Source organism: Pinus tabuliformis, chromosome 2_2, assembly GCF_031772625.1.
Source record: "Pinus tabuliformis cultivar Carrire ecotype Pingquan chromosome 2_2, CPIR1, whole genome shotgun sequence".
In the NCBI taxonomy this organism is placed as follows: Eukaryota; Viridiplantae; Streptophyta; class Pinopsida; order Pinales; family Pinaceae; genus Pinus; species Pinus tabuliformis.
In genome coordinates this window covers 795,006,724-795,032,576 of record NC_142300.1, presented here as the reverse complement: position 1 = coordinate 795,032,576, position 25,853 = coordinate 795,006,724, and the positions used below count along the sequence as shown (strand labels likewise).

The 25,853-nt window shown below is 41.7% G+C and overlaps 1 protein-coding gene across 1 annotated transcript in view; it reads left to right on the top strand.

Annotated features, from left to right (window-relative positions):
* LOC149195094 (uncharacterized) overlaps positions 1–25,853 on the top strand; it is a 460,489-nt gene that overhangs the window by 355,399 nt on the left and 79,237 nt on the right. The window contains 1 exon segment of the mRNA XM_089405246.1: positions 1,085–1,277. Coding sequence (XP_089261372.1) covers positions 1,085–1,277 — 193 coding nt within the window.

The window sequence follows — 25,853 nt, the reverse complement described above, 5'->3', positions numbered from 1 at the left end:
GTTCGGTTGCTTGGTAATGGTAATGGTTACAAGTACGACTTCAGTGATCAATGATGATAAATGTTATATATTGAATTTTGAAATCTTGAAACTTTAAGATTGATGAATCATGAGACTCGATATGTTGTTTGTTACTAACTTGTGGACGTGGTTGATGAAGATTATAACTTCTAGATGAGTTATGTTATATGGTTCAATCCACGTTTTTATGCTTTTTATATCTAATTCATTATTCTACATGCTTTTGTTAACATATATGCATCAAAATATATAAAAATGTGCTCCCGATTGGCTCCCAAACTGGGAGCTTTTGAAAATGTCACTCACCACTCCCGCTTTTGCTCCCGTTCCCAAGTAACCTTGGGAGGGTCTGAGGGAGCACACTGTCTGAAGTTAATCTGTCCATTTAGCATTGTCATATGTAAGGCCCTGTCTTCTGTTAAGGGTTTCTTGAAAAGTATAAGTTGAACAAACAGTTGGGAACAATTTGTTAGGCGTAAAAAACCAAATTAGTTTATAATAATGCTGCATCTAATCCCACCAAATGGGTAGTCAGTTTATATCAACCAGATTAAAGGTATGAATTTCCTGGATGGCAAGCCAATTAAAGCATCGAAGTTGTACTCACAGGTGAGCCAAGGCCAATTCTTCCACTCTCCATGTCCTTACCATTGGTCTGTCCAGCACAATAGTGCCTTCCTAACTAGCCTTTCAGGAAGAAAAATCTCAAAATGAGTTGCTGCTGAATTCTGTACTTTCCATTAATTAATGTATCCAATCATCGACTCAACTCTCTTCTTGCACTTACGGCATCCTGGGCCATTTGTTTAAATGTATGCTTGTTTACAGTTACAATGTTGTATGTTATATATCACTGATTACTTATAATCCGATGTCAAAATCATCTGCCATCATTTGTACTAGTTACATTCAAAGTTAATGTACTTGTGAACTCTATGAAGGATCTTTTCATAAATTGGTTGTTTGTATGTTAGAAGCGTGCTTGTTGATGAATGTGAATGGAAATTGGACTGGAAATAGATGTTTTCCATTTTTTGTATATGACATTATTATGTGGTGATAGGTCTTGTTGTCCGATGGCATCTTCACTTCTGAAAATGGCTTTCAACAACAATCAGAAAGTGCAAGAGCTGGCAACTTTGGTGGTAAAATTGCTGATAAGGTGATGATACACAGCAATATCTCCCCACCTCCATCATTTCAGCAGCATCTTGAATCAGCTCGTAGGGCAAGACTTGTTCATGACATAATTCTTGGTAAGTTAAAAGCTTTAACTGCATAGACTTATTTATTTGAAAATCTTGACCATTTTTTCATTAATAATCCTTCCATTTTAAACTTTTGTTCTTACAGCGAAATTTATGTTTTCCATTACATGTGTGAAGAGCTAATGGCTTCACACCCTTGATTCCTTTGCTATGATAGTTGATACTGTGTAGAATGCATTCGATCATAATTGTATTCTTGAGCACAGCCATTCAAACAAGTATTGTAGGAAATGTTGACACTAAAAAAAGATGAAAGACATTGGTAATTGTTCATCTGCATTATTACCTCTTCCATCCCAAGGTTTGAAATGTAGGAACTAGGATTGAGGTTTTCGTACAACTAGGCCTTACACCCCAAGTTTCAGGGGACCAAGGGAACGGGATATCGGCATAAAACATTAAAAAACATGGAAACTATTTTTCAAGATAAACATATATTTATAGGAAAATGCATCTTATATTCCTTTGACAAAACGTTGCCATTATGTCAATTCTTACGTTTGAGAGATGGGCATACTGCAGTGATTTTCTCCTGCAACATATGCCAGAAAAGATAATAGGTCAGTTGTAGCTCATAGCCCTAGGGAGTATACATCTGTCATGAAGAGATAAAGTCTAGCTGTAATGTAACATGCTAAATCGACCTGAAAATCCAAATAACTACCCTTAGTTGAATCTGCTAAGTTCCTCGTAGAAAATTGCCCATTTCCTATGGAAGAAATGTCCATGATGCATATGTTGATTTTGGGTAGCATTAGATGTGCTTTAGCTCTGAAATTTTGTGAAGGAGCTAGAATACATAAGATCTCCAAGACCCAGAAATTGTTTGGAGAAATTCCACCCGGATTGTGAGTTATTAAAATAATTAATATTTTTAATGGGGTACCTAAGTCTAAACTTAGGAAAATAAAAATATAAATGGGTATTAATAAAAACATGGGTGAGAACCTTCTAAGAGACGAGGATCAAGTCTATTTTAATCTTAGCCGTTGATTAGGGACTTAATCCCGGTCATTGATTCATCAACAGGAAAAGTATAAGAGGAGGCTTGAGGGTCAGTTGGAGATACACCATATTGATCAGTCAGTTCGATTTTTTTGGGGTGAGGTTTGCTGAGAAAGTCAAACAAGTGATTTGAGTTGCAACAGAGGGGCAGGGATAGTTGGGGTGGAGGATCTTCTCTGGAACCCCAAATACTCAACGGAGAGAGGCAGAGACACACCAGAGGAGGCAGCGCAGACCAAGGAGGACTGATGTTAGGCCAAGAGGGCCCACACAGTGCTTGACGCAGAGCAGCGCAGAGGAATAGATGTCCTCCTACACTCTTGCATCTTGTACTGCTGCCCATGGCTCTACCACTGCCACTGCTACATCTGTACATCAGCTCCTCTACATTCGTGCTGCTGCTGGTCCTTCCTCCCAACACTAAATCTGCACTACAGCCCTCTCTCCTCATGCTGCATCGTGTTGCCCATTGCATTACCACTGCTACTACTACACTGCAACTCGGTTACTAAGACGATGGTAACTGATCCACCCAACTACTGACATCCTTGTCAGGCTAGAAACCCTCCTGATGCTAAAGCTCTCTCTGTCGCTATCTTGTGCTCCTTCTGCTATCTCTGCGTTGCTACAACAACTTTGTGCCTCTCACATCGCTGCAACCCCCTTTGTGCCTTCCTTGATCAGATATTGATCAAGGACCTTAACCACAGTTAAGAATAAGGTTGCAAACAATGTACATGCGGTTGCAGTTCACATGACCGCCAGTCCTACGTGAATTAGCGTTAAAAGGTTAATATTGGCTTTAAATGCTAAAACCTTTATTAAGCGCCTTTTTCTTAAAATATGAATTAAGCACGTGGGTGGTCTTGGAAAGATGGTAAACGGTTTCTCATGCGAGCGAAAGGCTGGAAGCAGTATTCTACCAAAAGCACGTGATTAGCCTCAACAGGCAACACGTAGCAGGGCAAAACTGCTTTTCTCGCGCGCCCTCGATTTGATATCGGTCGTGCAGAAATCTGCACGAGATTGCGCGATGTCCGTTGGATCGAGCAGGGTCACATCAACGGTGGAGATCGTCCAGGCTAGTTGGCCAGCGAATGACGCGACAGCCGTTGGATGGACGGGATAGATCGACGATTGAGAGTTAACCCGATCGCAAGCTTTATGGAGGATTATCCCTAACCGTCGGGATTATACAGCACATGTGTGCCCAACAATTACAGTAATGCTAACGGCTACCTCTGATTGTCAGCCTAGCGGAGTGGCTAAAGTTTAGCGGATATGCTAAGTTTCGCTGGAGATAAGTGCAGTCACCAAAATTGGTGGAGTATCCCTAGAGGATAAAGCATAAATACACTCCAGGAGCAGTTTTCAAACAGAGAAGGCAGAAAACAGAGAGAGTCCAAAGAAGAGACATAGAGGCTCAGAAGACCAGCGAGAGTGAAACAAGAGGCTCGCTAGGCTAATTAGAGCCTTCTGAAGCCAATGGAATAATCCAGAGAAGTTGAAGAAGTCATCTTCATGGAAAATTTCATCCAGGAAGATTGATTTGGAGCTCAGAAGCTACCATAGGTTGGAGGCAGTTGTAGGAGCTACCAGTACTCATTCTTAGTGGTCCAATAGTCAATTCTAACTGTAAAGAACCTTCTGAATCCATTACAGGGATTTGCAGAAGCATTTGGGGACTTCTAAGGGCCAAGAAGCTACAGGGAAGTTTCAGGCAGCAAATGATCAAATGATCAGTCTGTTGTAGGTGTCTAATATGTGCTGGAGACAGAAGAAGAAGTTCCAGAGACAGTTGAAGAATTCTGAGGGAGTTAGTGCCATCAAGAAGCTCAAGACAACTCAGAGCACTGATTGAAGGAATCAAGTCCAAGGAAGCTTAGATCTGTTTGCAGAGTGAGGACAGCCAAGGATATAGATGGTATTCTAAGCCCATTGGTTTAGTTCAGTAACCTTTGGAGTTAAGTGTGGAACTTGTAAAAGAAGCTTTACCATAATCCCAAAGAGCCAAGTCAAGTTGACAAGAGCTCAAGGAGACGTAGCCCATGATATTAGGGTGAACTCCTAGATTAAATTTGTTGTTATGTGTGTGTTGCTTATTTGTTGCATTATATTACTGTTATATGTGTTTTATATCAGCAAAAACACTTAAAGCACTAAAACAGTTAAAAACAAACAAAGACATACACCTGTTTCAAGTACTTAATTCCGCAATTGTCAACATAAGCTAGATCATATATTTGTTAAGCTTTGGAGTGGGAGGTTCTTATAAGTATAACAAGATGTTAAACCCTCATTTCAGATCAGGTGGTATCAGAGCTAGCCGCTTGATTGACAGAGCATAGTTGATAGACAAAGCAATAGATTGCTTATTTGACTTGATAGGTGTTTAAACAGTACAAAGTATTTGACTATTTGATTGTTTGTAAAATGGCTATTGCTTGAGTTTGCAAAGGTGAAGGGAAAGCTACTAATAGCTAAGTCCAGGAGAGGACAAGAAGGAAGAAGGGCTGAAGGCATTCTCCTTACCCTAAGGACCTCAAGGCAATCCTTGAAACACAAGAAGGTTTGTTTGCAAAAGGCTGCTTGAATAATCTCTTTGTGAATTTTGTTGAAGTTCTTTTGTTCATTTCTATAATGACAACTTCTACAAGTGAGTTCTCAAAATCTTCCTCCTTCACAAGATTCTTCGATGAAGACATGAAGCAAGACTTGTTCATCATGATGGATATGGTGAGAGAAATGTATGAGGATGAAAGGAAGAGCACCAAACTTCGAGAGAAGTTGAATTCCATGAAGGAAGAGAAGCAGTTGCTTTCTGACAAATTGCAGGAAATGGAGAGCCAACTTCATATTGCAAATATGAGCCTGGAAAGGATGCATGAGATGGAGACATAGCTCCTTGTTGCCAAAGAAGCCTTAGTCAAGTATCAGCTTGAAGAAGAGGTAAACAATCCTAGTTTGTCTTCAATTTCCTCTAAGAATGTTTATGTTGGTTCTTTTGAAAAACATACAAGAGGCATAGGGTCCAAGTTGATGTCAAAAATGGGCTATGAAGGAAAAGGATTAGGCAAACATGCATAGGGCATTGTTGAGCCAATAATGGTTGAGGAAAGGCCTAAGTATTTGGGTCTTGGCTATGGACAATCTTATGGAGAAAGTTCCAAAGCAGCCATGAAGGCAAGTGAAACAGTTCCTAGAAGGAGTTTCATTTCAGGTTCTCTACCTCAAGTTTGTAAAGATTGTATTCATGGGGAATGCAATAGTTTGAAACATACTTTTCAAGAAGAAGGTGTTCATAAGCATGCACTCAAACAAGAGAGTTGTGAAAGCTCTAAAACCATTGAAGAGATTGATGGTGTTCCAAAGGGAGCCACTTCATTCGATTCACCTCCTCATGAAGGTAACAAAGGTGAAAGAGAAAGGTATAAATCTGATTTCAATCATATTTCTTTTGATTATGTAAAGCATGATAAATTTCCACATAAGCATTGGAAAAAAATTGCATGTTCCTTTTGTGGTTTGGATAACCATAGTGTTTCTAGATGTTGGAAGAGAATGGCCACATACAGGAAACTTTTGAAGAAAAGGAGGCAAGAAGCCAAAGGTCCATTGGACAAGGCAAATCATGTTGTTAAGAAGATGCACATGTGTTGCACTTACTGCCATAAGCAAGGACATATTGCTGCAAAGTGTTGGACTCTGAATCCAACAATGCTTCCACAAAATTTGAAGAAGGTGGGAAGAGAAAATGGCAAGAATGGAAAGGAAGTTTCCATAATTGATGTGCTGTAGGATGATTCACATGTTGATGTCAATGTGTAGACAAAGGAAGCACCTTTGATATGGATTGGTAAGAAATGGTTAGAGTTTTTATCCAATTAAGGTTGCATGTCTTTTGATTTGATGCATTTCTTTGCCAATGGAATGCAAGTTGCAGGGTTTTACCAAAAAGGTGAATGGAAAAAGTTGAGTATGAGACTCACTTTATTGCAGCAAAATTATATTCATTTCAGCTTTGTAAGTACATGTACATATGATTGAGGATCTTGTACTATTGATTGTGCTTAAGAGAAAGTTGAAGAATGGAATACATACATGAGAATAGTATGTATGAACATAGGGATGTTGATGATTTCCTTGTATTTGAACATGTATGTGTAATTGACTTGATGGTTGATTGCTTTGTTTAAAACATGCATGTAATGTCGTATTGACTTGGAAAAAGTTGATTTTGTCTCCAAGATTGAAAAAGGATATAATGATGAAGTTTTTCACAAGAGGTGGAATTCTTTCTACTTTGAAAAAGAATAATTAAGTTCTTTTTGTACATGCTTGACTTGAAGAGTCAGTTGTTTGAAAAGGCATGTTTTTGTCGGCTTGTTATTCAGTTGATCATTTGTATACAAGATGTAAAGACATGATGATGATTCACATGATGTGAAATTTGTTTCTTTTGATGAAGCAAGAGTTTATGCCATCGAGTTGGTTTCTTGTATTATGTTTTTTTTGACAAGATGTCAGAAGAACATTTGTTTGAGCCACCTTGGATCAATGATAAAGGAAGCGATGTTTAGCTACCTTCTATAAACTTCTTAACAGAAATTCTAAAGGAAAACCATTCTTAACATTTAGAAAGGAAAGTGTTGACTACCTTCAAGTTGTGGTTTAGAGGCACTAGCCATACAAGGCAAGTGTATAGAAGCTGAAAGAAGAGGGTGTTGGTACACTCATCTAATGTACAGATCAGTATATCAATCTCAATGGGGAGGAGTGATCAGATATTGATCAAGGACCTTAATCGCAGTTAAGAATAAGGTTGCAAACAATGTACATGCGGTTGCAGTTCACATGACCGCCAGTCCTACGTGAATTAGCGTTAAAAGGTTAATATTGGCTTTAAGTGCTAAAACCTTTATTAAGCGCCTTTTTCTTAAAATATGAATTAAGCACGTGGGTGGTCTTGGAAAGACGGTAAACGGTTTCTCGCGCGGGCGAAAGGCTGGAAGCAGTATTCTACCAAAAGCACGCGATTAGCCTCAGCAGGTGACACGTAGCAGGGCAAAACTGCTTTTCTCGCGCACCCTCGATTTGATATCGGTCATGCAGAAATCTGCGCGAGATTGCGCGATGTCCGTTGGATCGAGCGAGGTCACATCAACGGTGGAGATCATCCAAGCTAGTTGGCCAGCGGACGACGCGACAGCCGTTGGATGGACGAGATAGATCGACGATTGAGAGTTAACCCGATCGCAAGCTCTATGGAGGATTATCCCTAATCGTCGGGATTATACCGCACATATGTGCACCCAACAGTTACGGTAATGCTAACAGCTACCTCCGACGGTCAGCCTGGCGAAGTGGCTAAAGTTTAGCCGATATGCTAAATTTAGCTAGAGATAAGTGCAGCCGCCAAAATTGGTGGAGTATCCCTAAAGGATAAAGCATAAATACACTCCAGGAGCAGTTTTCAAATGGAGAAGGCAAAAAACAGAGAGTCCAGAGAAGAGACAGAGAAGCTCAGAAGACCAGTGAGTGAAACAAGAGGCTCGCTAGGATAATTAGAGCCTTCTGAAGCTAATGGAATAATCCAGAGAAGTTGAAGAAGTCATCTTCATGGAGCATTTCATCCAGGAAGATTGATTTGGAGCTCAGAAGCCACCAAAGTTTTGAGGCAGTTGTAGGAGCTACGAGTACTCATTCTCAGTGATCCAATGGTCAATTTTGACTCTAAAGGACCTTCTGAATCCATTGCAGTGATTTGTAGAAGCATTTGGGGACTTCTAAGGGCCAAGAAGCTACAGGGGAGTTTCAGGCAGCAAATGATCAAATGATCAGTCTATTGTAGGTGTTTGATATGTGCTGGAGACAGAAGAAGAAGTTCTAGAGACAGTTGAAGAATTCTGAGGGAGTTAGTGCCATCAAGAAGCTCAAGACAGCTCAGAGCACTAATTGAAGGAATCAAGTCCAAGGAAGCTTAGATCTGTTTGCAGAGTGAGGACAGCCAGGGATATAGATGGTATTCTAAGCCCATTGGTTCAGTTCAGTAACCTTTGGAGTTAAGTGTGGAATTTTCAAAAGAAGCTTTACCATAATCCCAAAGAGCCAAGTCAAGTTGAAAAGAGCTCAAGGAGATGTAGCCCATTAGGGTGAACTCCTAGATTAAATTTGTTGTTATGTGTGTGTTGTTTATTTGTTGCATTATATTACTATTATATGTGTTTTATATCAGCAGAAACACTTAAAGCACTAAAACAATTAAAAACAAACAAAGACATACACTTGTTTCAAGTACTTAATTCCGCAATTGTCAACATAAGCTAGATCATATATTTTTTAAGCTTTGGAGTGGGAGGTTCTTGTAAGTATAACAAGATGTTAAACCCTCATTTCAGATCATTCTTGCGCTGCTGCAATGTCCTTTGTGCCTCTCGCAATGCTGCAATCCCCACTGCGTTGTTACAGATCCCTGCAGTTTAGCACTCTCTGTCGCTTCATCCGCATCCATTTCTACCGACATCCGCCATCCTGCTACTGTCACTTAGGGGCTCCAGTAGATGGATTTGATCCAAGAGTTTGGGTACCTCAAGGATCCTGCCCCTCATCGCCTATAGTCTTCTTGACTACAGCTCGATTCACCCCACCTCTTCTTTAGAGGTACATGAGTGCTCATGGCACAATCGTCATCATCCTCTACCTCCTTTTCCATCTTTGCTGGCGCTGCCTTGGAGTCAGACGCCTCTCCCCTATTCTTCTTCCTGGGACACTAGCTTGCATAATGGCCCAGCTCCCCACAGTTGAAGCACTTTATCTTGGAGAGGTCCTTTTTCTTCCTCTTCCCTTGCTGCCCCGCAAATGCCAGAGCCACATCCTCTTCCTCCTCTTTCTTGACCCGGGCTCCTTTGCCATTACTTCTTGTCTTGGTCTGCCGTCTGATCTCTTCTTCGCAAAGAGCTGCCCACAATTGTTCCCATCCCGGAAGATTCTCTCTGCCCAAAATGCTTTGGACGAACGTCTCCCTCTCCTCGGAGACTGTGTTCAGGGCGGTCCTAACCATTAACTCTTGATCCGGCGTGGCCCCTATGGAAGTCAGTTGATTCTAGATCTCCTGCAACCTGCTAAGGAAGTGATCTATCTGCTCCCCCTTCTACATCTAATACGACCGCAGTTGATTCTCCAATGGCATCTTCCTCTGCACGGAAGTGCCTTGATAGAATATCTTCAAGGTATCCCAGATTTCCTTTGTCGTGTCCTTCTCGGCAATATGTTGGACTACATGATCCTTGACCCCATCAAGGATTATGCATTTCGCATTGGCCATCACATCCTCATCCTTTTCGTTATCAACTGGGTCAACTGGGATAACCACGGTTCTCAAGGCGAAGGCCTTGATGCACTCTGACTGATCTCTCTTGGTGTCTTGGTGTGTCTCCAACTGACCCTCAAGCCTCCTCTTATACTTTTCCTGTTGACGATTCAACGACCGAGATTAAATCCCTAATCAATGGCTAAGATTAGATCTGGCTTGATCCTCATTATTTAAAACTTTCTCACCCATATTATATTAATCATAGTTTTAAAATTCAGCCGATTCGAAACGGAAACGGCCGAGTTGATCCATTTCATTGCCCATAAATGTGACTCGGTGGAGGAAACGGTTCAGTAGGCTGAGTCAGCCATGACTCGGCCAACTCGGCCGTTTCCGTATTGACTCGACCGAGTCATAACCAGTGCCCTGTAACCCCATCAAAACAGTGATTTGACATTTTTTTAATGAGATTTTGAAGTGTTTGCTGATTGGTTTGGACTCCAATGTGTTTTATGAATTAGTTAAATGTTATTTGGGGTCCATTTCCCCCTCCCAAACCCTATTTAACACACTCAAATGCTCTCTACTATTGATATGCTATTCAAATTTCATGGTAATGTTAAATTCTTAAAGTAAAGGTGACATTCTCCTTAATTTTCATTTTCATCCTTTTACTTAAATTTTTAACATTACCATGAAATGACTCAGGATGTTTGAGAGTGGTTTCGGCCTCATTGGATTTCATATGGAGAAAGTAGAATTTGAGATTTCATTCAAAATCCAGTAGACTTATCAGTTTTTCAGGATTTCAGGATTGGAGGATTGCAATGTTTCCATTGAATTTTGTCATGTATTAGGGTATGGAACTCGTATTTAATCAAGAGCACCAATCCCTCTATGTACCTTGATGTTAGTGACATTGGTTGTCAAACTCCTCTGGGATTCGCTCCCAAACCAGGAGCTTTTGAAACTGTCGCTCCCGTTCCCGTTTTCGCTCTCGCTCCTGCTCCCAACTTCCAAGTAACACTGAGCCAGATGATGTTGGCAACTCTAGCAGTAGCCAGTAGTACTGGTCACAGACTTTTGTTGTAGAGGCCATTTATAGCCTCCTTGGTTATGTGTTTTTGTTTTGATCTCTATATCATCATCGTGTATGTATTGGACAATGCATTGGGTGCCATTTTGATATAATGGATATATTCATGAGCCTACTTTGATCATATGTTGTCTTCTATCTATATTCTAATGTTGTGTGTTTGGAAACATGAATGAAAATCTTTAAAATTATGTGTTTTTATAAAAAATAAATATTTAATGTATTTTTTACAACGACCGAGTCATTGAAATCGAGCCGGCCGAGTCGATACCTAGTCGGAGTCGGAGTCGGAGTTTTAAAACATTGATATTAATACACATTAATATTTTAATTTTCGTAAGTTTAGACTTAGGGTCTCATTAAAAATATTAATTATTTTAATATCTCTCCATCTGGGTGGAATTTCCCCAAACGATTTCTGGTTCTTGGAGATCTCATGTGCCTTAGCCTCTCCACCAATTTTCATGGCTAGAGCACATCCGATGCTACCAAAAATCAACACATTGTCCTGGTGTATTGAACAGCATCGTCATAACTATGATCCCACAGTATTATACTTGGCATATTAGACAAGATCATAATGAAGCTCTTGGTGCATTGATAAAGGCATGGAATCAAGGTCACAATGAAGATCTCAAAGAAGACAAGAGACCTCGTTGACATGATGAAGCAGCAATAATAAAGACCTCGGGGATGCAGTGGTGATGGCTTCAATGGTGCAGCAATGATGTTGATCTAAGCAGTGATGAAGAAGAGGATTGGTGTTGATTTGGGGTAGCATCGAATATGCTCTAGCCATGAAAATTGGTGGAGAGGCTAAAGCACATGAGATCTCCAAGACCCATAAATCATTTTGGAAAATTCCATCCAGATGAAGAGTTATTAAAATAATTAATATTTGTGATGAGTTCCTAAGTCTTAACTTAGGAAAATAAAAATATTAATGGGTATTAATAAAGATAAGGATGAGAAGCTTCTAAGAGACAAAAATCAAGTCTATTTTAATCTTAGCCGTTGATTAGGGACTTAATCGCGGTCGTTGATTCATCAACAGAAAAAGTATAAGAGAAGGCTTGAGGGTCAGTTGGAGATACACTGAGGGAGACCAGTCAGTTCGATTTCTTCGATTTCTAGAGCAGGGCTTGCTAAGAAATTCGAACTAGAAGACTGGATTGCAGCAAGAGGTAGCGAGTACGTAACAGAGAGGCAGGGACAGTGCCGGAGGACCAGTGTAGAGATCAGAGAGGCAGATGCAGAGCCACTCAAGAAGACGCAGAGGCAGCAAGACTGCGCAGTCACTGGAGGGCCTACGTGGGTGATGCAGAGAGGCCAAGTGCTGATGCAGAGGGTCTGGGAGCTGCGCAGAGGCTAACTGAACTGACACTGAGCCTAGGGGAGGCACCGGAGAATTTATCTCTGTTGGGTGAGCCAGTTTGGCACCCTAGTTGTACTCAAGAAAAGATGATTATTAAAATCCCCCTCTGTTGCACTGGTTTTCCCTGATTGGGTTTTTCCGGGGACAATTGTCCAAAATAACTGTGTTGATGTGTTTGATTCTTGTGCATGTATTTGTTTTTGTATAATGGTGTGATATCTGCAGTAGAATTTATTTTAATATTTACTGAAGGGATTTCATAAATAACTTATTGAAGAATAAGTAGGTAAAATAAATCAGTTGTTGCAGTAATAGAATTTTCACATGGTATCAGAGCAAGGAATCAGAGACAGGAAGGGAAAATCAATTATGGGTTGAGATCATGATGCAGAGGCATCTACGTCAGGAGACTCGTGCAGATTTTCAGAAAATTGCACAAGAGATAGTAATTTTGATTTCTCTATGTTGGCTTCCAGATTGGAAGAAGAAGTTGCTTGTGTGACAAGCTCTGCATCATCAGAGGTATGGTATATAGACAGTGGAGCCTCCTGGCATATGACAGGAATCCGGGAATGTTTCTCAGATTATCAGGAGGAAAGGATGAATTTTCAGATCACCATGGGGAATAAGGCAAAGTGTACTCCAGTAGGGAAGGGTACCATAGTTTTTCAAACAGAAACAGGAGAGTGATTCCGTGCTACCAATGTGTTGCATGTGCTAGGACTAGGGATGAACTATGGCAGAGAAGAATGGGACATTTGCACCATGGGGCTATGAGAATTCTCAAGAAAACTGTAACAGGAGTTCCAAATCTTAGTACAAAATGAGATGATGTATGCAAAGGATGTGCTCTGGGCAAGTATGCCAAAGCAACATTTCCTAGAAGTAAAAACAGGGCCAAGAGTGTACTAGGATTGATACACTCAGATATCTGCAGACCAATGTACACTAAAGCTATTAGTGGTGTCAAATACTTCGTCACCTTCATTGATGACCACTCCAGGAAAACTTGGATTTATTTTCTGAAAACCAAGGACGAGGTTTTCTGTCGATTAAAAGAGTTCAAGGCTCTAGTGGAGAATCTTACAGGGAAGAAAATAAAAGTTTTACGCTTAGACAATGGTGGAGAATATGTCGATAAGGACTTCACTGATTTTTGCACTAGGGAGGGCATCCAAAGAGAGTGGACAGCTCCTTACTATCTGGAGCAGAATGGAGTAGCAGAAAGGAAGAACAAGACTATCGTGGAAGCAGCTAGGGCCATGATGTATGATCAGGTTATGCCAAAATTCTTGTGGGCACAAGCATGCAACATGGCAGTCAATGTCCAGAATAGAACTCCTCATAGGGCATTGGACAAGATTACTCCAGAGAAATTCTTCACCAGGAAAACACCTGAAGTCAAGCACTTCAGGATATTTGGGAGTTTAGCATATTGTTGTATACCCTAGGAGAAAAGAAAGAAGTTAGATCAAACCGTAGGAAAAGGATATCTAGTGGGATATAGCGAGAACGCTAAGGCATATAGAATCTATCTTCCAGGGAGCGGGAAGGTAGTAGTTCGACGAGATGTGAAGTTTATGGAAGATAGGGCCTTCAGAAAATCTCGAGAAATGCCTTCCGATGAGTAGCCAAAAGACGAACCATTGGTCAAACCACTTCAACCAGCGAAAGCCAAGAATTCCCCTCAAAATTGGAAGAATCACAAGAAGAGGAGGAGATAACAGATGCACCTGCTACCAGAGGAAGAACAAGCCGGGAACTTCGATAGATTCTGCGGGATGTAGAAGATTTCCTTGGTGCACCGAGAAACAATAAAAGGGAGAAAAAACAACCATATAGATATCAGGCCGTAGTAGCTCAGGATGGGGAGCCTTCTAGTTTTCAGGAGGCCGCTCAACATCAAGTTTGGATGGATGCGATGGTAGAGGAATACAACTCTATAATGATAAACGGTGTTTGGGAAGTAGTGCCTAGGCCTCAAGACAGATCAGTGGTAGGTTCAAGATGGATCTACAAGATTAATACGCCGCAGACGGCAATGTGGAAGAATACAAAGCCAGGTTTGTGGCTAAGGGGCATGCTCAGAAGGAAGGAATTGACTACAAAGAGACCTTCGCCCCAGTAGCCAGGTATACATCTATTAGAACCGTGATATCTCTTGCAGCATAGATGGGATGGGAGATTCATCAGATGGATGTCAAAATGGCATTCTTGAACGGGGTAATAGAAGAGGAAGTATACATTGAACAGCGAGAAGGCTTTGAGACACATGAGAAGAAGTCTCATGTATGCAGATTGAAGAAAGCCTTGTATGGGCTCAAACAGGCACCTAGAGCGTGGTATGGTCAAATTGATGGCTACTTACGAAAGATGGGGTTCATCAAGAGTGACGCAGATCCAAATCTCTACTATCTGGTTGTAGAGAATGAGCCTCTAATCCTAGTATTATATGTGGATGATCTCTTCCTTATAAGGTCATCCAAGCTCATCGAGGACTGCAAGAAGAATCTAGCCACAGAATTCAACATGAAGGATTTGGGACAGGTGCATTATTTCCTAGGGTTGGAAGTTTGGCAGCAGAAGGGGGAGATATTCCTTGGACAAGGGAGATATGCTACAGAAATTCTGAAAAGATTCAGGATACAGGACTGTAGGCCTATGGCTACTCCATTGATCACCAACTGGAAGAAAATTGATGCATCAGAAGACAAGGATGTTGATCCCACCTTATACAAGAAGCTTGTAGGGTCCCTGATGTATCTGATCAATACCAAGCCAGACATTTGTTACACTGTCAACACCCTCAATCAGTTCATGGTGGAACCGACGAGGGTGCACTAGGCAGCAGCCAAACATGTTCTTAGATATATACAGGGAACAGTTGATTATGGACTCTTATACACTAGGAGTAAGGATATCAGATTTAGTGGATTTATTGATGCAGATTGGGTTGGAAGTTCAGTGGATCGGAAAACTACCTCTGGGTACTGTTTCAACATTGGATCGGGAATGACCTCCTGGTGCGACAGGAAACAGAAATCCATAGCTCTGAGCTCAGCTGAAGCAGAATATATGGCCGCTAGCACAACTTCATGCGAAGCCATATGATTTAGAAAACTGCTTGTGAACCTATCCAGAAGAAGGATGGAAGCAACTAGGATCATGTGTGATAATCAGAGTTGCATCAAGCTCTCTAAGAATCCAGTATTTCATGATCGGTCAAAGCACATTGATATTCAATGTCACTTTGTCAGAGACTGTGTCCAGCGAGGAGCTGTACAGTTGAGCTACACTCCTACAGGAGAACAGGTGGCAGACATCCTTACCAAGGCCCTTGGAAGAACAAAGTTTTCTTATTTCAGGGAGAAGATGGGGATGATAAAGAATCCATTTTAGTAGCAGAAATGGGTATGATGTTGCAGTGTAGATGCAACGTTGGGAGGAAGGACCAACATCAGCACGGATGCAGAGGGAGTTGCAATGCAGATGCAATGTTGGGAGGAAAGACCAGCAGTAGCACGGATGCAGAGCGAGCTGCAGTATAGATGTAGCAGTGGCAGTGGCAGAGCCATAGGCAACAATGCAGAGGATGTTGGGCAGGAAGGCCAAACATCAGCATAGGTACCGGTGCTGGATGATCAGGGTGATGCTCAGTTGTGGAGTATTACTAGAGCACATTCCTCGCTAAGAGGGAGTGTTGATTTGGAGTAGCTTCGGATGTGCTTTAGCCATGAAAATTGATGGAGAGGCTAAAGCACATGAGATCTCCAAGACCCAGAAATCGTTTTGGAAAATTCCATCGGAATGAAAAGTTATTAAAATAATTAATATTTTTAATGACCTTCTAAGTCTAAACTTAGGAAAATCAAAATATTAATGGGTATCAATAAAGATAAGGATGAGGAACTGCGCGCGCGCCTGTTAGGTTTCCTCTGTCTGCGACTTCTGCATCGGCCCTCGGCCCCTTGGCATGGCCCCTCCGGAGGCTCCACCGGAGGAGGCCGCTCTTCAGCAGGCTTTCTCTAACTTGGTCAGATCATTACCGCCACAAAGACCTCACCCCACAGTTTCTAAGTTCGTGAAAAAACTTGATGGTTTGCAGGAAGTAACCTTACCTCCAACCTTGCCTCGCATGGCTGCCCTTGCTTTAGCAGAACGAGGTCTCATTGGGCAATTTACTGGACTCTGGCCTTCACCAAAAACAGTACAGAGATGGGTGGAAAGGAACTGGTCTGATAAAACACAAGGGAAAATCTCCATTAGATTTTGTGGGAAAGGGTATTTCACCTTTCATTTTGAAACAAAAGAAGATAAGGACTTAATCTTCCGTAATGGGCCTTATTTCATGGATTCCAGAGGATTATATCTCAACAAATGGACTCCGGACTTTGATCCAGAGTTGGACATACCCAGTGCTGTTCCTGTTTGGGTCCAGCTTCCTCACCTTCCCCTTCACTGCTGGGGAGATGAATCAGTTCGTGCTATTGGAAATGTTGTAGGAAAATACATTGATCGAAGTGAACCTAAAGACAACATGCAGGCTTGTGCTCGCATCTGTGTAGAAGTCGATCTGGGCAAAGGACTGCCAGAAGCCATCAAACTCAAGGTTGACGATTGGACTCATATTTAGCAACTAGATTACGAGCAGATTCCATTCAAGTGCAAGGTATGTCACGAATACAGCCACTTTGCTAATCGTTGTCCTAAACTACTTGATGTTGAAAACACTCTGCAAGAAGAGCAATGGGAAACAGTAAAAAAAGAAAGTTGCCCCTAACCCCAAACCAAATCCTGAAGCTGGTCCTTCTTCTCGTCCTCCCCCCAATCCTCCATCCTCCTCATCCCTCCCTTCTCTCAACCCTGATCGCCAGCCTGACCCTCAACCCTCCTCTCCTTCCTCCAATCCCTTCCACATCCTCTCCCCTCCTGAGGATACTCCCACTCCCGCGATCCAATCCGACCCTTCAGAATCCCCCCTCCCTCTGATCATCTCTTCCTCCTTCCCACCTGAACCTCCCCCTCCCAGAATCACCAGAAGCAACTCTAAGGAGCATGGGGCTACACTTGACAATCAAAAGAAGCCCGGAAGAAAATCAGCAAAACAGCATAGAGATGAAAATGCCCAGAAAGATATAGCAATGGGTATCCAGAACCCCATAGAGTCCTATATCTTAGGACAAATTGACAAGGACTTAGTAAACAAGGACCAGGGAGGGAGAGCAATTCCTCGCAACCTTCATTTGAAATGATGAAAGTACTCTCATGGAATAGTAGGGGACTAGGGCACCCCTCCAAAGCAAATGCCTTAAAAGACCTAATAAATCAAGAGAAACCAGATATTGTTTTAGTTCAAGAAACAAAGCAGGGACAGCTAGAAATGAACAAAATTATTGCACAACATAAGCAGTACAAAGGAAGTGTTTGTGATTCTAGAGGAGCCTCTGGAGGAATTGCTACGCTCTGGCATCAAGCTAACTAGAGCAATACAACAGAAACAATAGAACAGCACTGGATAAAGATTGTCTTGAAGAACAACTTGAGCAACCAACAGCTAGTCATCTACAATGTCTATGCTCCTAATCATTATAGAGATAAGGAGCAATGTTGGGACTCTCTCAGCACAAATATAGCGGAAGAAGATAATAGCAACATCATTTTAGGAGGAGATTTAAACCTCATTTTGCATGCTAATGAAAAACGAGGAGGCAGCTTCTCCCCAGATCCTTTTAGAAATCAACTGGAGAATATAATGCAGTACGGTGATCTTGTAGATGTAATTCCAAAGAATCGCAAATTCACCTGGAGTAACCGTAGGTTGGGGAAAAGCAATATTATGGAAAGACTTGATCAAATTCTGGTGAATGTAACCCTCCTATCCACCTTCTCTGCTGTTCATGCCTCCATTCTACCCTTTGCAGCCTCAGACCATTACCCCACCACATTGACCCTCGAATCCCATTGCCCTCTGGGCCCTCTTCCCTTTAAATACAGTTCTCTATGGAATGACATTGTAGCAGCCAAAGAACTGATTCAGCAAACCTAGCGACAGCACATTGAAGGTTCTCCAAGTTACATGTAAAACATGCTCTTAAGGATTGGGCAAAAATCCACTACAAAGAGCCGAAAACGAAGAAAAAAGAAGCAAAAGCTAAGATTGAAGAACTCCATCACACAATGGAAAAGCGAGAATACCAATAGGCAGATAAAAATCAGGAAGAAAACCTCTACAGCCAACTTTATAGCATCAGAAGGGAAGAGGAACAGAAATGGTGGATTAAATCGAGACAACTATGGTTGAAGGGCGGGGACAGGAACACGACTTTCTTCCACAAGCAAGCCACAGTTCGAAAAATCAGAAATAGCATAACATATATCACAGACAGTAAAGGCAATCAGCAAAACAGTCAAGCTGCCATCAAACACGCCGCTTCCGAACATTATAAAGAACTCCTAACTGAAAAAGGAAAAGAAGACTATGCAGATCTTTTACAGCATCTGCCAAATAAGATCACTGCAGAAATAACTGAAAGCCTGAACAAAGAGATAGAGGAAGAAGAAATCAAAGGAGCCATCTGGGCCCTTTAGCCAGACAAAGCACCAAGACCAGATGGCTTCCCAATCTGCTTCTATAGAGAGCATTGGGAAACTGTTAAAAAAGACCTCATCCAATTAGTGCATTGGATTCAGCAGAAAAATAAAGTGGGAGGTTATACAAACTCAACCCATTTAGCCCTAATACCCAAGGAGAACCGACCCTCCAACTTCTCCCGTTTCCACCCCATATCCCTTTACAATTTTTCTTATAAAATTTTTACTAAAATCCTTCCAGCCCGCCTTAAGCCTTTGCTGCCAATGATCATATCTGAAAATCAAGGTGGTTTCATGGCAAATAGGCAAATTTCAGACTCCATCCTCCTAGTTCAAGAAGCTATACACTCTAGCCATTCTAGGAACGAAAATGGATTCAGCCTGAAGTTAGATTTGGCGAATGCCTTTGATAGGGTTAGACATTCTTTTATGTTTGTTGTTCTTCAGAAAATGGGTTTTGCTACTCCATCACTTGACCTTATTAGAGCTTGCATCACTGGACCTTGGATAGCCCCCCTTATTAATGGCAGGCCTGGACCTGCCTTTCAATCTTCAAGAGGACTGAGGCAAGGATGTCCTCTTTCCCCCTACCTATTTATCCTGATGGCTGAATCCTTTAGTTGTGCCCTTGATCACAAGCGGCGGGCTGGTCTCATCACTGGCATCAAATATGAAGATGGAGTCAAAAACATCAACCATTCCCAATTTGCTGATGACACCCTGTTAATAGGAGGAGCGTCTGCAATTATAGCTCGAAGATTCAAAGTTCTTTTGGACAAATACATGAGATATTCTGGAGGCATGATAAATCATCTCAAAAGTTGCATATATGGCTGGCATGCCTCAGCACAAACACTTCAAAACATAGCCAACATCTTTGGGGTGCCTTGCAAACTAAATTGGGATCATTTCAGCTATTTGGGAATGCCAGTGAGTATAGGACCCACAAAAGCTGAAGTCTGGGATACAACTCTTGATAAATTAAAAAGAAAAGTTCAGCAATGGGGATCCACTTGGCTTAATCCAGCAGGTCGATTGGTTCTCCTCAAATCTGGTCTCTCTTCTCTCCCTCTTTATCAGTTCACCCTTATACAGGCCCCAGCCACTTTTCACCACAAAATGGAAAGTATCCTCAGGCATTTCCTCTGGCAAGGAGGGAAAAATGATAAGAAAAAATTTAACTTGGTAAGCTGGAAGCAAGTTATCCAACGCCAGGAAAGAGGAGGACTTGGAATCAGATCTCCTAAGCTTACAAACTTAGCCTTTGGAGGCAAGATAGTATGGAGATTAATTGATGAATAGCAAGCTTGGTGGAAAAGAGTTCTTGAAGCCAAATATCTCAGTAGCCCAAGGCAGCAGCTCCTAGAAAGTGAAATACCCGCCAGAAGCAGCACAAGAGTTTGGAAACTTTGCAAAAAAGTTATCCCCTTCATGGCACAAAATATCTCTAAGGTTCCCAAAGGTGGCAGCAAAATCAACATTGGAGCAGACAAGATTATGGGGAACCAACCAATTAGCAGCCAGCCAGGTATGGATCAAATTCTCCTCTTCCTTCACAACAAAGGAATATATTATTTGGATCAAATTTCTCAATGGGACATAAATACACAGGCATGGAAGGGATGGAGCTTCCCTCCCATCCCTAGAAACCTCAAAGAGAGCATTGACAGTCTTCAGATCCATCTTCACAACATTGCTCCAATCATTAAAAATGGCATTGATGGCTTCTGATGGGACCCCACAGGTTCTAGTTACTCAATTCAAGTTGGCCATCATTATTTGTGCAGTAGGGACTATCGTGCTCTTCATTGGATGTATTGGAAAACCGTTTGGAAGTCTAAGGCCATCCCCAAAGTAAAATTTTCATATGGACCATCCTAAAAGGGAAAATCCTTACCTCAGACAATTTGCAAAAGAGGGGTATTGTTGGGCCTTCTCGATGCCCAAATTGTCATGGGGCAGAAGAAACTGTTCAGCACCTATTCATTTCATGCCCCTTTGCAATCTCTTGTTGGAATGGTATCTCCCCTATTGGCCCGCTCACCTGGAATTCTCAATATTCTATTCGTGAGACCTTAAACAAATGGAAGAAGAGCTACCCCTGGCAGCACAAGAAAAACAACATCGCTAAGAGGGTGTGGGATGCTCTCCCCTATGCCCTCCTATGGAAAATCTGGCTCGCTAGGAATCGCAAGGGCTATGATCGAGCGGATGGTGGTGTATCGGGCAACAGGTGCAAATATATCATCGTAATCTACACCTTCCTTTTGAGAGAAGCTTCGAGCAACAAAGAGAGCCTTGAACTTTTCTGCACTTACATCAGCTCCATGCTTGATTTTGTAGAGCCACTTAGAGGTGACAACCGATTTGTCCTGGGGTCTAGGAACCATATACCAAATATCATTCTTCATAATTGACTCGTATTCTTCATTCATAGCATCTTTCCATACTTGTTGCTTCATGGCTTCTTCGAATGATGAAGGCTCATTTTGAATGATAGTGCTCATGGCGGTCAAATATTCTTGATACTTGTTCGGCTTCTTGCTTTCATAGAAAGTCCCCCTTGGTGCAATGTGTGTCTTGGCATCTTCGAGAATCTCCCTAAGCCATGAGGGTCTCCTATTGGAGGAGGAAGGCTCATGAGGAGGAGGATCAATAGGATCCATAGGTTCATCAACATCAAACATTGTTTCGTCCTCTTTTTCACCATGATTTCCGGTGTCATCTTCTTTGTCCTTCCTTGGGATGGGAAGATTGTTGATCTTCCTGAGAGCCATATCTTCGTTGAAGGTGACATCATGACTTATCTCAACTTCCTTTTGACCAACCACATAAATTCTATATCCCATAGAATTTTCACTATAGCCCACAAAGATTCCTTTCTTCTTAGATGCACCCAATTTGCTTCTTTTCTCTTTTGGCACATGAAAATATACGGAGCTTCCAAAAATTCTAAAATGAGAGACATCGGGTTTCTTACCAATGAACATTTCTTCGGGAGTCTTGGAGTCCAATGTTTGATGAGGGCATCGGTTTTGAACATACATGACGGTATTTGCAGCTTCAACCCATAGAAACTTCGAAAAGCCTTGATCATGAAGCATGGCACGGACAACTTCTATAATAGAGCAATTCTTCCTTTCAGCCACACCATTCTACTCGGGAGTGTATGGCATTGTAGTCTCCCTCTTAATGCCAGCTTCTCTGCAATAATCTTGGAACTCATTGGATTCGTACTCAATCCCATTATCAGTCCTCAATATCTTGATTTTCTTCTCAAATTGGTTTTCGATCAAGGTTTTGAAGTGTCGAAACCAAGTGAACATTTCATCCTTCTTCTTCAAGAAGTAGATCCAAGTTTTGCGAGAATAATCATCCACAAAGGTGAGATAATATAAGTATCCTCCCAAGGAGTTTATGAGCATCATACCAGGTATGTCAGAGTGGATCAATTGCAATATATCTGTGGTCTTGCTATCACTTGAGGGGAATGGTCCCCTTGTAAGTTTTCCTTCGACCTGTGTTGCACGGGTACCCGCACCTGGGGGTGGGGTTCTCGAACCCGTCCCGAGTTCCCGCACCCAAGTACCGGATTTGGGTACGGTTTCTTCCCAGACGAACCCAGAAGAACCGGGTTCTTCCATGAAGAACCGGGTTCTTCATAAAACAAAATTGGGTTCTTTTCCTTTAACGGGTTCTTGGGTTCTTGGGTTCTTCGGGTGCTTGGGTTCTTGGGTTCTTCGGGTTGGGTTCTTTGGGTTCTTTGGGTTCTTCATAAAAAAACTATATTAAAAATATAATTAATAATATATAGTTGGATTGAGGTTAAGAACAAAGTGCATACATTTGTTGTAGGAGATAGATCACACCCACAGACAGAGGAGATCTATGCAGAATTGCAGTGACTGACAGGGTTGATGAAGGAAGCAGGGGATGTACCTGATGTGCACTTTATGCTGCATGATAAGAAACAGGAGCAGGTGGTAGTGATCATCACATGATGTGCAATAGGAGTGGTGAGAATCTGCATTGTTTTACAAGAGGAAGAAGCTTATATTTTGTTTGTGCTTTTCAGCAAGTTGTAAAGACAACTGAAGTCTCATCAAAAGCGCAAGAAGTGCATATGTCGTAATTACCATTATTTTGCCAAGTTCATAAATGAGGTCACCATGCAGGAAACCGTCCTGAGTGATTTAATCCACTTCATTATTTCCTCAACTCTGTTTTTTTGGGATTTATATTGAGGCTTAAGTAAAATAAGTTAGCTGGAAGTGCTATATTATTCTGTTGGTGTCTCTACAAAGGGAGTGGAGGTTTGAGGACTGTTTACTGTTTTCATGTATCATGCCAAAGGCTATATCTCCCTAGGGCATTTCTCAAGGACAAGAGCCCATACAACAAGTTTGAAGTAGCATGTGTATTTTCAAAAATTTTAGGTTGAAGTTACATCAAGATATTCAAGTGAAAAAAAGATGTGAGTGGACTGTCGACCTCCTTGGATATATGATTGCAGAGAGCTTGTCTGGGCAGAATAGGGATCCGGCTTCAGTTAGAGACCTTTCAGGTAATGACTTATAAATAGCAGTAAAGGCATTTTCAGAGACACTCTTGTTCTATTTTTGCTCATGATGAGAAGTGTTGAAATTCAAATCTCACATAAATACATATAAGATGTAGATGTATGCACACAAATCGATGCATACACATAGACAGACATTAATGGACATAGAGAGAACAGACATCAATGGACATAGAGAGATGCACACAAGAATTATAGTTTATAGCTGTGATGTTTTATTCCATATGTTGGCTTGACAAAAGACGCTTGCCAGCAAGCTGTATAATTGACTTTGTACTGATTTCATGTGTTTCATTTTTGGATGAAAATATGGTGCAACTCTAAATTGAATAAGTTAATTGCATCAAGCAACAGATGTTATGCTTGTCTGTATAAAACAATAGTTAATATCTTCACTCTTTTTTATGGTAGCTAATACTGGGGACTTGTGTTTGAGGGTCAAACAGGTAACATAACAATTGAGAAAGGTCTGAAATTCTGTTGGATTTGGAAAATAAAATGAAAGATAAGCATAGGAAGAGAAATTGGAAGCATGGAAAAGGATGGACATTATAGCAGTGTGATCAGACAAACAATGATGCTTGCAATGTTAATATGGCAATATAGAGTTAGTGTTAAGATTAGGTATGTTCTATGCTAGAGCAATTTATTTAAATTTTCACAGTTAGCAATCACATCAGCATTATGATAAACTGCAGATAGAACATAAATATAAAACGCAGAAGACAAGCCAAGACAAGAGGACACAAGATATGGCGCGAGCCAGGGACAAACCCCACAATGTGTGGGGAAACCCTTTGATCAAATCTTCTTTTATCTTCAAAGTTCAGCAGAGAGAGAGAGAGAGAGAGAGAGTACAATTACAACAGAAGTCAACAATTTGACTTATCTAGATCTAGCATAGATCATTTCGTATAGCGATGAGATCAATTGAAGACATTCTGCTTCAACTGATTCTCAAGGTGACTCCTTCACCTATCATGCTGTTGTATCTTGTCCATGTGCTGCACCTCATCATATTGCAACATCATACCATGTTCCTGAGCTGCACCATGCTACTTTACAACTGAGTTGTACGCTGTACATAACTTGCTGCTCTTAATCATCATGATGCTGCTCTAGCTGTCACTGCTTATTAGATAGGTCACCTTAAACTGTCCTCATGAACAACCTCATCACTACACTGGTGGGGGCACAAACTCCGTCTGCTACAGCACCCTATTCACACCCATCAGATTCAACACAGCCTCTTGATCAGGCATAATAGACTGCGGTATTGTCTCCCTTCCTAGCTGTTGTCAAACGCTGGAATATAAGGCTAGAACCAGCCCCTGTACTCACCCAACAGCTCACTAAAAGGGCTCAGTCCATCCGCAATGTTTTCTGTGCAATCCGCTGCTCAAGACATAGATAAACCTTGCCACAAATGCCCTTACAAACAACCCAGAAGTAGACTCCTGTAATGTGGCCTTGATGTTGGTTCATTTGCACTTCAAAACAGTCATGAGAATGACCCTAACGTCCTTCTCTTCTTCGTTGAAGTTGCCCTAACCTGCGGCCCTAAAATAGAGACCCTTCTCCTTGTCTTAAGGCTCCTTCTCTTGTTGTGGATTAGGGCCTTCTTGACTGTGGCTAGATATCTCTTCAAGGCGGCTAGGACTTGTGTTTGAGTCTCCTCTTCACCTGCGGCTAGACCTTTGCGTTTTATCCTTTGCGAAAACAGGACTGCGTATAGGATGGCTCCATTTCAACTGTGGTTGTGCCTCCTTTTATCACTGCAGCTAGGGCTTATTACGATCACCTTTATACATCGTATAAGGATCCTCTGTGACTGCATCTAGATGTCCAGCATTTCATCTTCGTTAGGGCAACGTAGATATTAGGGCACTCCTTTTAGATCTCTTCTCCATCAAAACCCAAAACAGGATGAAGAGAGATCACTAGAGAGTGAGTTACCAAATGACTTCAAATCCTCTTCTATTTATACTAACGTGTAGATGATGAATAGACATGACGTTTGGCCTTCTAGAGCCTACATAAGAGCTGGTCGGCTTGATAATAATTACATAAACAAAATAAATTCATATCTCCATAAATACTTATCGGAATCGGATGATCTTTGGATCAATCCTACACCTCTCGACGAGAGGGATCCAATAAAATTATCAGCTGCCATAAATAAGCTGACCCACATGGATTTTTGCCCTAGTTGCCAATTTAACACTCCCTCTCAACTAGGGGGAACTCCATCTGTTGATCCATATGTCTGACAGTACTATCTCTGCCATCAGTGCCCTGCACTGCTCTGCTCATCTTTGCTCAGCTCTGCTGGCTCGGCTCTGCTCTGCCCAGCTCAGCTCTGCTAGCTTTGCTCTGCTGGCTCTGCTCTGCTCAGCTCAGCGCTGCTGGCTCTGCTAGCTCTGTTCAACTCAGCTCTGCTAGCTTTGCTCTGCTGGCTCTGCTCTGCTCAGCTCAGCGCTGCTGGCTCTGCTAGCTCTGTTCTGCCCAGCTCAGCTCTGCTGGCTCTGCTCTGCTCTGCTCATCTCCGCTGAACTATGAAGAAGAAGAATTGATCGAGAATGAGTCATATCATTCTCCACTGACCT